The 14,298-nt window shown below is 37.4% G+C and overlaps 1 protein-coding gene and 3 pseudogenes across 4 annotated transcripts, besides 1 other annotated feature; 2 read left to right on the plus strand and 2 right to left on the minus strand.

The window, feature by feature from the left end:
• Nucleotides 1–12,764: part of a mobile genetic element that runs on past the window's edge.
• Nucleotides 173–373, plus strand: TVAGG3_0872140 (uncharacterized protein; the record flags this gene model as incomplete). Its single annotated transcript, XM_051250096.1, has 1 exon — nt 173–373. The coding sequence occupies one exon, from the start codon at nt 173–175 to the stop codon at nt 371–373; it is 201 nt and encodes a 66-aa protein (XP_051085571.1).
• Nucleotides 403–983, minus strand: TVAGG3_0872150 (annotated as a pseudogene). The gene has a single exon. A coding segment is annotated over exon 1 (581 nt).
• On the plus strand, nt 1,677–2,992 carry TVAGG3_0872160 (annotated as a pseudogene). The gene has a single exon. A coding segment is annotated over exon 1 (1,316 nt).
• Nucleotides 3,942–4,984, minus strand: TVAGG3_0872170 (annotated as a pseudogene). Its single transcript has one exon. A coding segment is annotated over exon 1 (1,043 nt).
• Nucleotides 12,765–14,298: the final 1,534 nt, after the last annotated feature.

Raw genomic sequence — 14,298 nt, forward strand, 5'->3', positions numbered from 1 at the left:
CAGTATGTTCTTGACAACTTCTTTGAGTTCTCCAGGAACACCTTGGAAAATGCTGAAGAACTCCGACACAGAGAATTTGGAGAAATTGCACTCCAATACTACCTTGACAAACAAAGGGTAAACAAAGGGTAAAAATAAGACTAAAAACTTAACGTTTAAAAAGTGACATTTTATGAGCTCCGAGTCACCGAGAAAACTTGGTCAGATGTTAGCAGCTTACTTCCCTGAGGAGGATGGAAGCGTTACATACGTAAGGTTCAAAAACAACGAACCTGGAATTGCGTACCAAATTCGCAATTACATGACCATGGAAGAGTACGAAAGGTTCCTACAAGAGAAACCAGCTCTAAACAACTCAGAAAAGAAAGAGTAAAAAGTTTAACTCGTAATTGTTTTATTTTTTTACTTGTATGGGCAAGCTGCAAGAATGAAGTCGACTATCTCGGTCTTTGTCTTGACCAGTTGGACTGCTCTTGCGAGTACGTCTGTTTTACGGTCTCCAGCTGGTGTCTGACCTTCGTAATTGCGCATGTTCTTGAGAGCTCCAACTGTAAATGGTTGTAGGATGAAGAGTCTCTCAGACTGCTTGAGGTAGTCTTCACGTCACGAACCGAATCTGTGGTACGAGTCGAATCGGTCGATTTGAGGGAAGAGAGTGAGAGCCTGTCTTCTTCCATTGGGGTAGTAGCATACTCTTTGCGTAAGCGGTTCAGACCTTCCTCGAACTCTTGTCTCTCTTGGATTGAGATTGGAATTGTGGGGCAGGGTTTTGCATAAACATCCAAGGGTTGGGGAAGTAAGGCATAGGCTGAGGAGGAGGGTAGTTCGGGAAGCCTTGTGGTGGGTAGTAACATTGAGGTGGAAATTGGTAGTAAATCGGAGGTACTTGCTGGAACTGAGGTTGCTGAGGAAAGCTGTTGTGGTTCTGCAGCTTTCGGTTCTTCTGGTTGGGATATGGGCTCGGTTGGTGGGACGTCGGACATCTGTTTGTGGCTTAACCGTCGGAAGGAAAAACCTTTCCTGTCGGAAGGAAAAACCTTTCCTGTCGGAAGGAAAAACCTTTCCTGTCGGAAGGAAAAACCTTTCCTGTCGGAAGGAAAAACTTTTTCTGAAGTTCGACCAAAAGTTCTCAATTTTCGAAAAATTTGAATGGTTTACGGACGGACAACTGGAAGAGTTCTTCCTGTCGTCGGGAAAATTTTTTCCAGTTGTCGGAAAATTTTTTCCAGTTGTCGGGAAAATATTTTCCTGTCGGATGGAAGGACTCGGAATGCCAGAAGGATTTGACGAGGCAATTTACCTTATAGAGATAAATGAAGTTGTTAAGCAGTACTTGCGCAGGGTAATGAAGCCCAAGGTCAGTCAAGTTCACACCAGTATTCTGGAGGTCTACACTTCAGCTCGAGACTTCGACTGGAATTCCAATTCAAATACCAGACGGGACAGCCTACGACGACATAAAGGACGCCAAAAGAGAAGCTCTTGTTAAGTTCCTAAACAAACGTCCTTGGATAAAAATACCAAACAAGGAGAACCCCCTACCCCATATGAAATTGGCAATTCAGTCTCTCCTTCACTTCTCGGGTCAGCCGTTCTACATAACCTGTGAAGGCGACATCCAACCAGTTCAGTCAACCTTAACGTTTTGAGTAAAAACATTTTTTTTCATTTTTTGAATGAAGCAAGTTAAATTCGTCCCACACCAATCTCAATGGACCGATGAAGAGTTTCAAGCCATGGTTGAAGGCGTTGAGAACGACATAGACGGCGAACTTGAAGGAGCTCAAACCACAATTGCAACCAAAATTGCACAAGTCAAGGAACAGATAGCTCCACTTAAAGCTACCAAAGCTACTCTTGACCTCATGGATACTTACCGTTTAGAAGTAAAGAGTGGAATAAGACAATTAAAATTAAAACTTCTAAACTACGAAGCTATACTCCAAAAGTTAGCAGAAATGAGAAGACTTTACCAGAGCTACTTACATGTAAGGGACTTACCTTCAAGCAGTCCGACCAAAGATGAATTTTCTGACATTGTCCCAATTTTGTCCGAAAGTCAGCTCAGATGTTTTGAACTGCTCCCAACATATCCAGAATATGAACGTTTGCCTGAACTCTTCCGCAATCTCAAAAAACGTTTTTTGGTTCTCATGTTCGAAACTTTTATCGGAAGAGACAACAAACGTTCAGAAGAAGAACAAGATATTATTTTAAACTTGTTGTATGACTTAACCGTCATAACAAGCTTTTTGAAGTAAAACCGTCATTCTCAAACCACTTCATTTTTTCGATGTCCGAACAAGCACCGAAGCCGAACACAATGGCAGATGTCCTTTCAATGTTGCCAGACAAGCGCCCAGTTCAAATTCAAATTTTGAATTTGAAAGCTCATCTGACAAACACCGTTAAGACTCTCCAAAGTAGTCTTATGGAAGAGATGACCAAGCTCAAAGCCGATGTCCTCATGAACCAAGCTTCCAATGAGAAATGCCTGAATGATTTGACGGAAACCTTGCGCATTTACGCGAGAGAGAACCGAGACCTTGCCAGACTCATCTACCGTTTCTTCGAAGAGATAGACGCCATCTGGAAGGTACTCGGAAAGGACAGAACCTCCAACACCGTAATTCGTGAGTACCAAATTGAAGAAGGAATTTCGAAAGAAGAGGAAGAAGAGGAAGAAGAGGAAGAAGAGGAAGAAGAAGAAACACGAAGAAGAGGAAGTTTGGGCAACCCTTGTTGCCGATGACGCTTACGAAATTTCCCAACCCTACCCATACAAATCCGCAACAAGGAGACAGGCAAGGTTCTTACCCCAGTCCTCAACAACTTGGGACACTTGAACCTTAACCTTCGGAATCGCGGTTCAATCTCCATGGGCAAGCTTGTCGCAATTCAATGGGTTCCAAATCCAGACAAGAAGACGAGGGTCAGACACATTGACGGTGACAAGCTCAACAACCGTAAGGAGAACCTCGAGTGGTTCTAAGAGTAAAAAAATTTTATTTTAGGGGGAAACCCCGAGTAAATTTAGGTGTTTAGTTCATTAAGTGGGTTAAATTAAGGGTAATTTGGACAAGTTAGTTCCTGACCTGAATTGGACTCTTTCGTCATCCCAGTTGCGTAGGAGGTCGTCCCAGAGGAGTTGGTAGAATTGCCAATCCAAGGACGATTTGTCCTCCCAGGCATTGAGGATGTACTGCTCGTAGAGTTTCATGACCTCTGCCTTGCACCAGACACCCTCTCCCTTGGAACGTAAGGCTTCTTCGAAGTGCTCGAATGCGATTGGCTGCGGACCATCTGAAATGACACTTTTTGTCCGTTTGGTCAATGTTCGTGTCTCGTGCATAGTCGACGAAAATACAAACAAACAGGTTATATATGAGTTTGAGACCAAGAATGGTGTAACTCGACCTGTCCGATTCAAATTCGAATAAAAATTTTTTATTCATGCAATGTTTTATTTCTGTGCCGTCTTCAAGTATGCCCCAGTACTTACGCTTGGAGAGGACATGAACTTCGGTGAAAATTTTGTCCAATTTGAATTGACCCATCTTTTCACCGACCATGCCCATTTCAATGAGTTTGTTATAGCCTTCTTCGTTCGTCATGAGTGCGTCAATGTTCTCATAGTAAACCTTCACTTTGGATTTGACTTCGGAGAAGAATTTGTTGTAGTTGTCAAGGACTGCCTTTGCGAACTGAGGGTAGACCAATGTTCGACAATAGGTTTTAATGTGGTTACTAAGCCACTTTGACCTTGAGTGAATTCGTACTTCAAAACAAAAGGAGAAAACCTTTCAACAAAGTTGTCGACCTTCTCATAATGTTTACTCTTCATCTCTTGAGGTTTCTTAATGGAATATCCCCATGTCGAATTCATAAGCAATTTGAGTGTCATTGCAAGTTTGGGGTTTGAAGCTTTCCTAATATCATACAGTTGTTGTATGACTTTTCCAACTGTATAGTTCCTTCCTGGGAACTCACCGTCTTCGTTTGGAATTCCAGTCGGGATATATTGGACAAACCTCATGTATGCAGCGTTAAGGTCGACATAGTATATCTTTTCATCTGAGTCGAACTTGTCGCAACCAATTGGTCCAGTTTGTGGAAATTCAAGTGAGTCTCTTATCTTCTGAGAAACTTCTCCTGTTATCTCATAAACATCGTCGAAGCAACCTGTTTCATATAAAACCTTCTGACCTAACTCAGATGCTCTCCAATACAATTTGACGTCAATTGGATGTCTCAATGGAAGTTTGTTTATAGCATCTTGAAGTTCTTGCAACCTCATTGGAAGTTCTTCTGGTTCAGGTTGGTATCCGAACAATCCAACTCCTTTTGGAATTGTGTACTTCTTTTGTACTAGAACTTTGTCTGGAACAACTTTTGGTCTTGCTAACAATGAAAAGTTTGTTTCGTCTTTTGGTACAAAAGTTTCTGTCAGCTTGTCATCTGGAATTGGTTCCAACAAACCTTTCTCGAAAAGAATGTTTACAGCTCTGACAATGTTGCACTTGCCTTTTCCGAACAATGGGTTTGTAAGACTTTCGTTCAACATGAAGTGGTTGTGGACAATTGCAATCTTCAACCATGGTAAGTCTTTGTCAACAACATAGTCGTCATGTGAAGAACCTTTAGCTGTAGGTATGTTGACTCGGATATTGACATTTGCCAACGGTGCAATTTTTGCCAATTGACCTCTGAGAATGTACCTTGTCTTCACACATGACTCAAGATACTTCATCTTCTCATCTGTAACAAGACCAGAGTTCCTGAGACATGTAAGAATACAAGGTTCATTGACAATTGTTTCAATTGAATTGTAAATTCCATACCTTGTCAAGTCAATGTCAGACTTATTTATGAAGGGAAGTATCCAGCATGTTGTCTGACTGCTTGAGGGTTAGGTTGGTACCATTCGAACTTCACTTGCAATTCCTTCAATTGCATTCAAAATGTCTGAGTCGGAGTCAACCATTTGTTCTCTCTTTGTAGTCTTGAAAGCGTCAAGAAGCATTGCAGCTGTTGTGACATTGCCATGTGCATAGTAATATGACCATCCAAATCTGTTATGGTCAATCTGAGATTGTATCCTTTCTTATTTCCATCTTGTATGGCAGCAAGTACACCCATGAAGCCTTCTTTGTTCTTTCCTTCGTCAAAGTTTACTGTAAAGGTTCGACCAGATGTAATTTGACTTCTAACTTCACGATACTTTTCATATGCATATCTTGTTCTTTCCATGGGAGCATGTGCGTCTTCACCTTTTCCTTTTTTCCTTCTCAAAGGATGCAATTGTTCGTCATGTTTCCAGTAGAATCTGGCAAAGCCGTCGTGTCCTTCAACTTGAGGTTCACTAACATCGAAAGGCATGTCCATAAGACGTTCTTCTTCTAACCTCTCTAGTCTGTTTGGATAATTGCGCACGTGCTGTTTCCAAATCCATTTCGTAGCGAGACCAGCAGTTTGTCATAGACTTTTATGGGTCTTCCCTTCCTATATTTAAAAATCTTCAGTACTAGCTACTTCAATGCTGGCTGGAACTTGCTTGGGACCCAGTTTAAGTTCACATGGAAAAGTTTGAAATGCAAGAGAAATAGAAAGCAGACTTGCAGTCTATATGTTGGAGGACCCAGATATTTCAAATGCTTTAGCTGCCAAATATTATTGCAGTTCCACTTATGTTCCCTATACACTACAATATCTGTTCAAAGAACTTTGCAGGTGAAGTTGGAAACCAAAGTGCTGACCCAGGTGCAAGAACAGATATTGCTTTAAACAAACTGCAATGAACATAGCAGATACTATGTTTGTACGGTTCAGTACGAAACTATAGAATGACTATTCTTTGCTTCTACAACCCTGGTATTAAATACCATCAATAAACATAAGATGGCATAATATTATCCAAGAGAAGAATATTCTACAAGTTGAGGATAGAAGGGTCATACAAACTTGACATTAGATGCTATGAACTTTAACAACAACTTCAACAACAAAACCATTAACCCCTGAAATGCAAAGTTCTATTTATGCCATATGTGAAGTATGGACTTCATACAGGAGGTCCAAAAAAACCAATATAACAAATGGAGACCGTTCAAACTTTTGGCTTGGCATTCCATTTGCTGACTCAGAAGACTTTATGGGTGGTATTTCAAAACTGTTTGGTACAGTTCAAATACAATATAACTGGTGACAGAGCGGTCCAAAATGAATTGAAAGCAAAGTAAAGGTTTACAAAAACCAAGACTTTTCACGGAAGATGGCTCTTTTTGAAGATTACGTTCGGATGTAAACCTGCTGGGGTCTCGAGAATTGGCAAACGACAGCTTCCATCAAGCAGATTTTGCAGCAGTAGTTAAAGTTGTTTTTGAACTGACTTCTCTCCGTCCCAAATAAATTTTGGGGACAAAGTTACGGGGCCAGTTTTGACAATCTATTGTATTTAAAACTTTCCTTTAGTAAAATCTGTACATTTTGAATTGTTATATTTTTTGTTGCTTCACAGAACTTTCACCATTCTCAGTATAACATAACTTTCTTTTTGCCTTTAAAATAGGGAAAAATAATTTAATTTGGTTCAGCAAAGACTGCTATTCTATAACATTTATCCATTAGTTTGTGTAAAGAAACTATTCTGTCCCCCCACTGGAACTTTGTATGGATTTTATTGTTGTGGTGTAAACTTTGTTCTGCTTCATTTCGAAAGATATCGGATCAGTCCATCTTTTTTATTCTAGTAAAATGTCATTTCCCGAAAAATAGAAGCTAGTGTTTCAAAAGGTTTAATGGGCGGTGGCAGATGTGAGTTAATTCACCCGATACTCAAACAACAGTCAAAAGTGTTATTTGTCAAATGTCAAGAGAAGATGATGATTGAATGGGAAACGATAGAAGACGAAGATGGTATAACAATTAGTTCCTGTAAAAGAACCCAACATATCCTGAAGTTAAGCGAGACTTAAGATTCTGTGCAGATATTCGAAAACGAAATACCAACAACTTAAAGACAAACTTCAAACTCAGGAGAAAGATTTATGTTCAAGCTTTAGATATAATTTAAATTTGTCGAAAACACAACTGTAAAAGTGAAATCAGTATGTCATCGCACCTATGAAGATTTTGAAAGAACTATTGAAAACTTTGTGAACAGAGGCAGACGATATAAACAGTCACAAGAAATAGAACCGACGTTAGTTGCTGTGGTGGTTTCATAATAATGTATTGACACAGATATACGTTAATTAAAGGAGTGAAACGTTGAGCCTAAAAATATAGTTTCACCAGACGGTATAATAAAATATTGACGACCACAACATTTTCATTAAATTTACTTGCTAAAGTAAATGGGCAGAAGACAATAGTGGTTTATACTATACGACTAAAAACCCTGAGTCAACTATATTCCCTATACAAGACAAACTACAAAGTCGTCAAGGACGATATTGTAACTAACCTTAAAACAACGATGACGACTAAAAGCCTGTTTGCCTTTTGACACCAGAAGACGTTTGTGTTGTGAATGGTAAAAAAATACTCCATTATGGAAGATATTATCAGAATATACAACAACAGGTTTTGTTGACTTATTTTAATACTTTAAGTACGGATGTAACTATGTGCTCAACTAGAGGTCAGGTTCATTATGTTTGGATGTCCGACTGAGTTACTATAACGTATGGCGTATAATACAAAAACTTATAATTCTGGTTTTTACTACCTACACAGTTTCCTTAACAGGAAAAGGTGTCAACAAGGTGTCTATATCCATTGACATTAAGCACCAATTAATATTGTGTTTCAAAACTTAGGTTCAAAAGTGTTTATCCGAATGTTGACAGAAACATTTGACAAAAGATACTCTGCGTATAAACAACCTTTCTCTGCTGTTTGCCTATTGTTCATTCGAATCAGATTTTCAGCCTTTAGTACAACGTCAAACACTTTAGCAAGTATCATAAACGTTACACCTTGAGTTGAGCAAACTTTGTTCTGTAAAACTTTTATGTTCTATGTATTTGTCAATGAACGGCAGAAAGTTTACGAATTGAAGAATGCCAACTGGTGAAAGATTGTATACAAGAACAACTTTCAACAACAAATTAGTCAAAGAACACACAAATGAACAACATGGACATCAACCAACAGTCAAGAATAAAAAAATACTTTTTTTTTTATTTTTATAAATGTACAGAATAGCATGGTTTCAGATTTTTTGAACTTCCAAGCTTCAGAACTATGTGTCCATTTAGAGACGTATAATAAAGCAGGTCGAGGAATTGTGCAACGTTCAGTCATTTATGTGACTCTGCCCCAGAAATGTTATGTCATGGAAGAATGGGGACTGGTTGTCTTTAACAAACCTAAGTCAGCAACAATATGTTGAACAGAATGTAGAACAGAAACTTAAGAAATAAAGTTCGTACAAGTTTGGCATGAAAGATGTTAGATGTGTGGGATAATACTTATTTTTCAGAAATTGTGAATGATTTCCTTTTCTCAGTCTGTTGGATCACCTATAAAAGTTTTTTATGACACTTCTCCACTTTATTCTAATTTCACTGGATATAAATATGAAAAAGTAGAAATGGAATAACACCATTCTTATTAGAAGCTTGGTTAGTACATGTCAAAGAAAATTATATGCCAATTGGAAAACGAATAAGGTTTATGAGTATATCTTATGTTGATCGTGTTGCAAAATCTTACAACATCCAAGTGCTAAAAATAGAACTGCTCTCATTATAATTGGAAACAAGGAAACGGTGAAACACATTCTTTTACAGATATCTTATGCAAATCTGTTAGAGGTGTATTCGAACTGAATATGACAAACTTAGAAACATCTGTAGGCAAGTTTAACTCTCAATAGAGAATAATGAAATTATCGTTTTTGCAATGAACTTCAAATATAGATATACAACAAAGTTTTGAAAACTCAGATGCTTTGAAGAGTCTTATAACAGACAAAGTTGGAGTTGTTGAATAAGAAAGTATAAAGACCAAAGAGTTTGTGAAAATGTTGCAAACTTATTATGGTTTCAAACAATGCATTGTTCCGATTGAAGTTAGAAAAGTTTGACAGAAGATATGTAAGTTTGTCAGAACGTCAAAGATATCTCATATGCAAGATAACAGGAATATTTTGAACGACTTAGCAGAAACTTTTGGACATCTGACTTTTACAACCACTTGTTCTCATATTTCATGGACATTAGATATCTGTTAGTTCAAGTCCAGACAAATTCAACATACCGAAGAGAGACAAACATTGTTAGAAGCAAAAACAAGAAGTGTATCATGAACTGTTCGTAGATGAAACTGACTTTGTTTATTTAGATGAAAGGGTCTTTATAATGATGATTATAAACAAATATTGTTCAAGAATAATGGGTTATAATGGCAGCCTTCTAAACGTACATTCTTGGCAAATGTCAAAAGTCTTTTAGATGTTCAGAATGGTGTATATACAAAGAAAATTTTTTCTGAGTAAATTTTAAAAAAAATATTTTTTATCCGAAATAGAAAAAGATGGCAAAATTCTCTCAGTCCAACAAGTACAATGAACAGAAGTCAAAGACAGAACTAGACCCGCGCGCTATTCGCTTAATTTGGAATGTTTAACTTCTACCGGATTTTTGAAAAGTCTACATTTGAACAAAAGTTTGGAACATGCACGCAGTTAGTTTGCTATTGTGACTAAAAATGGTGCGAAAGTTTGAAGAATTAGAATAGAGAGGTTTGTTAGCAGTCAAAGAAAAGTTTTGACAGAAGGTTTTCAAACCCTTAAAGAAGGCAACAGCATACAAACTTGGTTATAACCTTAATGAGACCTAAAGAAAGCAGACGACTCTGAATATTTATGAAGTTAGATAAGTTGAAGTTCAAGGTAAATTGGGTAAAAAGATTTTAGTAGTCTAAGCGTGGTTTGGCTCCTAAAGAGGAAGCAGAAGCATTGACATTGACCCAGAATGTTCTAAAATAAAATTTTATTTTTTACATGTCAAATTTCTTTTTCTCTGGCTCTGGCCTGGCTCTTTTCTTCTCTTCTTCTTACTTTTCTTTTTTCTTTCTTTCTCTCCTCTTTTCTTTCCTTCTTTTCTGGTGGAGTTAAATGTCAAATTTTCTCAGAACCATATTTATGTAAAGTTTCTTTTGTCCTTTAAATAGCTCTTCTATTCCTGTTTCCTATTTCAATCTTCAAGAACAGCGCATGTGTCTTCTTTGCATTCTAAGAACTTTTGTTGGACTTCATCTCCTCCAAGAGGGCGTCCATCTCTGTCAATCAAGAGTCTGTCATTGACCAAATTTTTAAGACTGCTCTGCTTTAATGTTTATGGTTCTTGTCATATTCCCAGAAACAGAACTTAAGACAAATTTCACCTTCTTGTTTACACTATGTAAGATTTTATGGTCGACAGATTTTGCCTGTCAAAAAGTTTGTTTCTCGAATATAGATACGCGAAAATCGCTAGACAATTTCTAAAAGATAAAACTTTTAAATTTTTCTAAACCAATATTTAGACAAAAAAGTTTGCTGACATTGACAAAATTTTTGGAGAATGTTTTGAAGACAGAACAAGAGGAAGTTTATGAAAAATGCTCAGATAAAGCTATACATGACAAGTTTCTTATTTGCTCAGAATGGTATAACAGGTCCTAATTGACCACCTGGGTCGGGTAAGACTTTCACACTTATCTTAAAATGGCTGCACAACAAACCAAGCACTAGATGAAGAAGAACCATTCTATGAGTTTAGTTGTCATTTGTAGTATCTTCTGGTCAAATTTGACCACACGTCAATGTCGTTAAAATATATAAGAAGTCTAGTTAGTATGTACTAAACGACTCTCTTGAGTTGTTAGATTGGATAAAAGAAGTACAAAGAAGAGTTTTGAAGTATAAATGCTATTAATGAGTATATAATTCTAAGTTTTAAAGACCAAAATGAGGAAATTGCAAAGAATATAGAGAAAAAACACTTCAGAAAAAACAGAAAGAAGATAGAATACATTTCGAAGAAATTGCAATCTTACGATTGGACAAGACTTACCCTCATAGATGTCTTCTTATCTTAGATGACCTTTGACTTCTCAATCCTTTGTTTAAAGAACAGAGAACAAGATATGTGTGAATTCTTACACAGAAGCTCAAGACACTTTAACATCTCAGTTGTTCATTTGTGTACAGAACAGCAAAGAGTTAAGTCAAGATGTTAAAAACCAGATACTTACTGAACATTATACTTTTCCCCTGGATTGTCCGAAGACGATTTCAATGGAACTTATGAAAAAATGAGTCCATGGCAGGTAAGTTTGGACGAACATGAACTATGGGAGAAAGTACAAAGTCATACAAGACCGCTCAATACTTCTTTCAGAAAATTCATATCTAGCAAACAAGTTCAAATTGTAAAAAAAGTCAATAAAAATAAATGGTTCAATTTACTCTGCTTGTTTTGAAGTTGTCAACATAATCCTTGTTATTTTTCACGGAATTTCATGAGTTTTTGGCTACCCTGTAAAAGTCGGTCTAGAAGAAATTTCATGAAATTTGGTCATTTTTTTCAGCAAAAATATATTTTTAGGGTAGAAGGGTAGTATTACCTCCGTTTTCTACCTCATTTCCTACCCCCAGTTAATTTTATAAACGTTTCACATGGTAAACGTTGTGATTTTTTTAAATTTTTGTGAAAACTCAACGGTTTGACACAGCCTAAAATTATTTTTTATCCAGAATTTTGTTGGTGTGAAATTCAAATAAAAATATATTTGTAGGTAGATGGGTATCTCTACCCCGATATCTAACCTCATTTCTACGCCGCAGTTATTTATAAGCGTTTTACATGGTAACATTGTGGAATTCGTGAAATTCTAAACAATTTCGTAAGCTTCTATTTCTTCTGTCAGTACATCGAATGTTTTACAACAATGCCGAAGGTTTCTTTGATATTTTCTTCTTGAACATCCTGAAAAGAAGGCAATCTCAGCTGTTGGCTAGTTTTTGTTTAGAAAAATGTCCATACATGTCCATTTTATCTTCTGCTGGTTTTGCTGCTCTCTTTTAAGGTCAAGCATAGTCGTTTCTCCCGTACGTTTCTATCTCTTTGACGGGAGTTAAGTTATATTTCCTAAATTGCTGCTTACATTTAGAACATTGTGGGTTTCCATTTTTTTGCGTTATATTCTGCCAACCTTACCTGCTAGTATGACAAAGGCGTCAAATTGCTCCTCTTTAACTCAAAAGCTGGCTGGTTTTATTTGTTCAATTCCATATGCTTACCTCTTCTATCTTTAATCTCTTATCTGCCATACACATTCAGCAACTAACGAACAAAGTTGTCGTAGGTCCTTAACTTCCCCAGATTGTATATTGTCAGAGATGTTTCTTATATACATATCGCAATCTGTCCAATGACTTTGTGGTTGGCAATGAAATCCAGAAACTCATAGTTAACCTTTAAGTATGAAACTTCTTATTTCTACTGAAGTCAGTTGCTTTGACTTCTATTTTCATCGATTCAAGGAAATAGTGAAGCTTTTTGTTTGTGAAATTTCGGCAATTTGGGTAAATGGTCAATAATATCCTGCATTCATAAAGATATTCTTCATTTGTTTTCATCTTTCGCACAACCAGTCCAAAGTACTTGTTTTAAAAGTTCTTGCTTTATCTTCTGGATTTTTTGTTTCGGAAAGTATAATGGAAAGGAATGAAGCCTTTTCATCTCTACCCTAACATTTGAAGTTGGTTTCAATGACTAACGAGTTGTGGTGCTGTTGTTTGCTACAATGTTTTCTTACAATAAAAATAAAAAAAAAATATTTTTTTAAAAAAACCAACTTTTATTTTTTATTTCGGGAAACTCATGACAGAATTCAAGAGGGTAGAAAAAGGTTTTAGAAAAGAGGGTTATTATCTAACCTTCTACCTAAAATTATTTTTGCGATTCATGAGTTTTGGTTGAAAGAATACGGTGGAGCCAAAAGTGGTCGACCTCAAAACAAGCATTTTCTGTAAATAAAAATTCACATGAAAATATGAGGTTGAAAAGGGTTAGAAAAGAGGTTAGATATACCCATTCTACGCCTAAATTATATTTTTTGCTGCCAATTCCCCCGCCACAAAATTCAAAATTGTAAACGGTTTAATAGAAAAAAGTGTTATTTTTTCATGTCCTGACAGACTCGAAGGTGCAACACTTCCAAAATACCGACGAACTCGAAGAAGCAGTCATGGCAGTAATGTTCTTGACAACTTCTTTTGAGTTCTCCAGGAACACCTTGGAAAATGCTGAAGAACTCCGACACAGAGAATTCCTGGAGAAATTTGCACTCAATACTACCTTGGAACAAACAAAGGGTAAACAAAAGGGTAAAAATTAAGCCACCTAAAAAACTTAACGTTTAAAAAGTGACATTTTTATGAGTCTCCGAGTACGAGAAAAACTTGGTCAGAATGTTAGCAGCTTTAACTTCCCTCGAGGAGGATGGAAGCGTTTACATTACGTAAAAGGGTTAAAAACAACGAACCTGGATTGCGTACCAAATTCGCATTACATGAACCATGGAAAGAGTATCGAAAGGTTTCCTAACATAGAGAAAACCCAGCTCTAAACAACTCAGAAAAGAAAAGAGTAAAAAGTTAACTCGTAATTGTTGTTTTTTTTTACTTGTATGGGGCAGCTGCGAAGAATGAAGTCACCTATCTCGGTCTTTGTCTTGACAGTTGGACTGCTTCTTCGAGTACGTCTGTTTTAACGGTCCTTCCAGCTGGTGTCTGACCTTCGGTAATTGCGCATGTTCCCTTGACGAGCCTCCAACTGTAATGGCTTGTAGGGATGAAGAGTCTCGTCAGACTGCTTTGAGGTAGTCTTACGGTCACAAGAACCGAATCTGGTGGTAGAAGTCGAAGTCGGTGCGATTTTGAGGGAAGAGAGTGAGAAGCCTGTCCTTCTTCCATTGGGGTAGTAAGCATACTCTTTGCGTAAGCGGTTCAGACCTCTCTCGAACCTCTTGTGGTCTCTCATTGGATTGAGATCTGGAATGTGGGGTCAGGGTTTTTGCGATAAACATCTCAGGGTTGGGAAGTAAGGCATGCTGAGGAGGAGGGTAGTTTCGGGGAAGCCCTTGGTGGTGGGTTAGTAAACATTGAGGTTGGAAAAAATTGGTAGTAAATCGGAGGTAACTTTGCTGGAACTGAGGTTGCTGAAGGAACCTGGTTGTGGTTCACTGCAGCTTTTCGGTTTCTTCTGGTTGGGAATTATTGGGCCTCGGTGGTGGGACGTCGGA

This window comes from Trichomonas vaginalis, chromosome VI (assembly GCF_026262505.1).
Source record: "Trichomonas vaginalis G3 chromosome VI, whole genome shotgun sequence".
Classification (NCBI taxonomy): Eukaryota; Parabasalia; order Trichomonadida; family Trichomonadidae; genus Trichomonas; species Trichomonas vaginalis.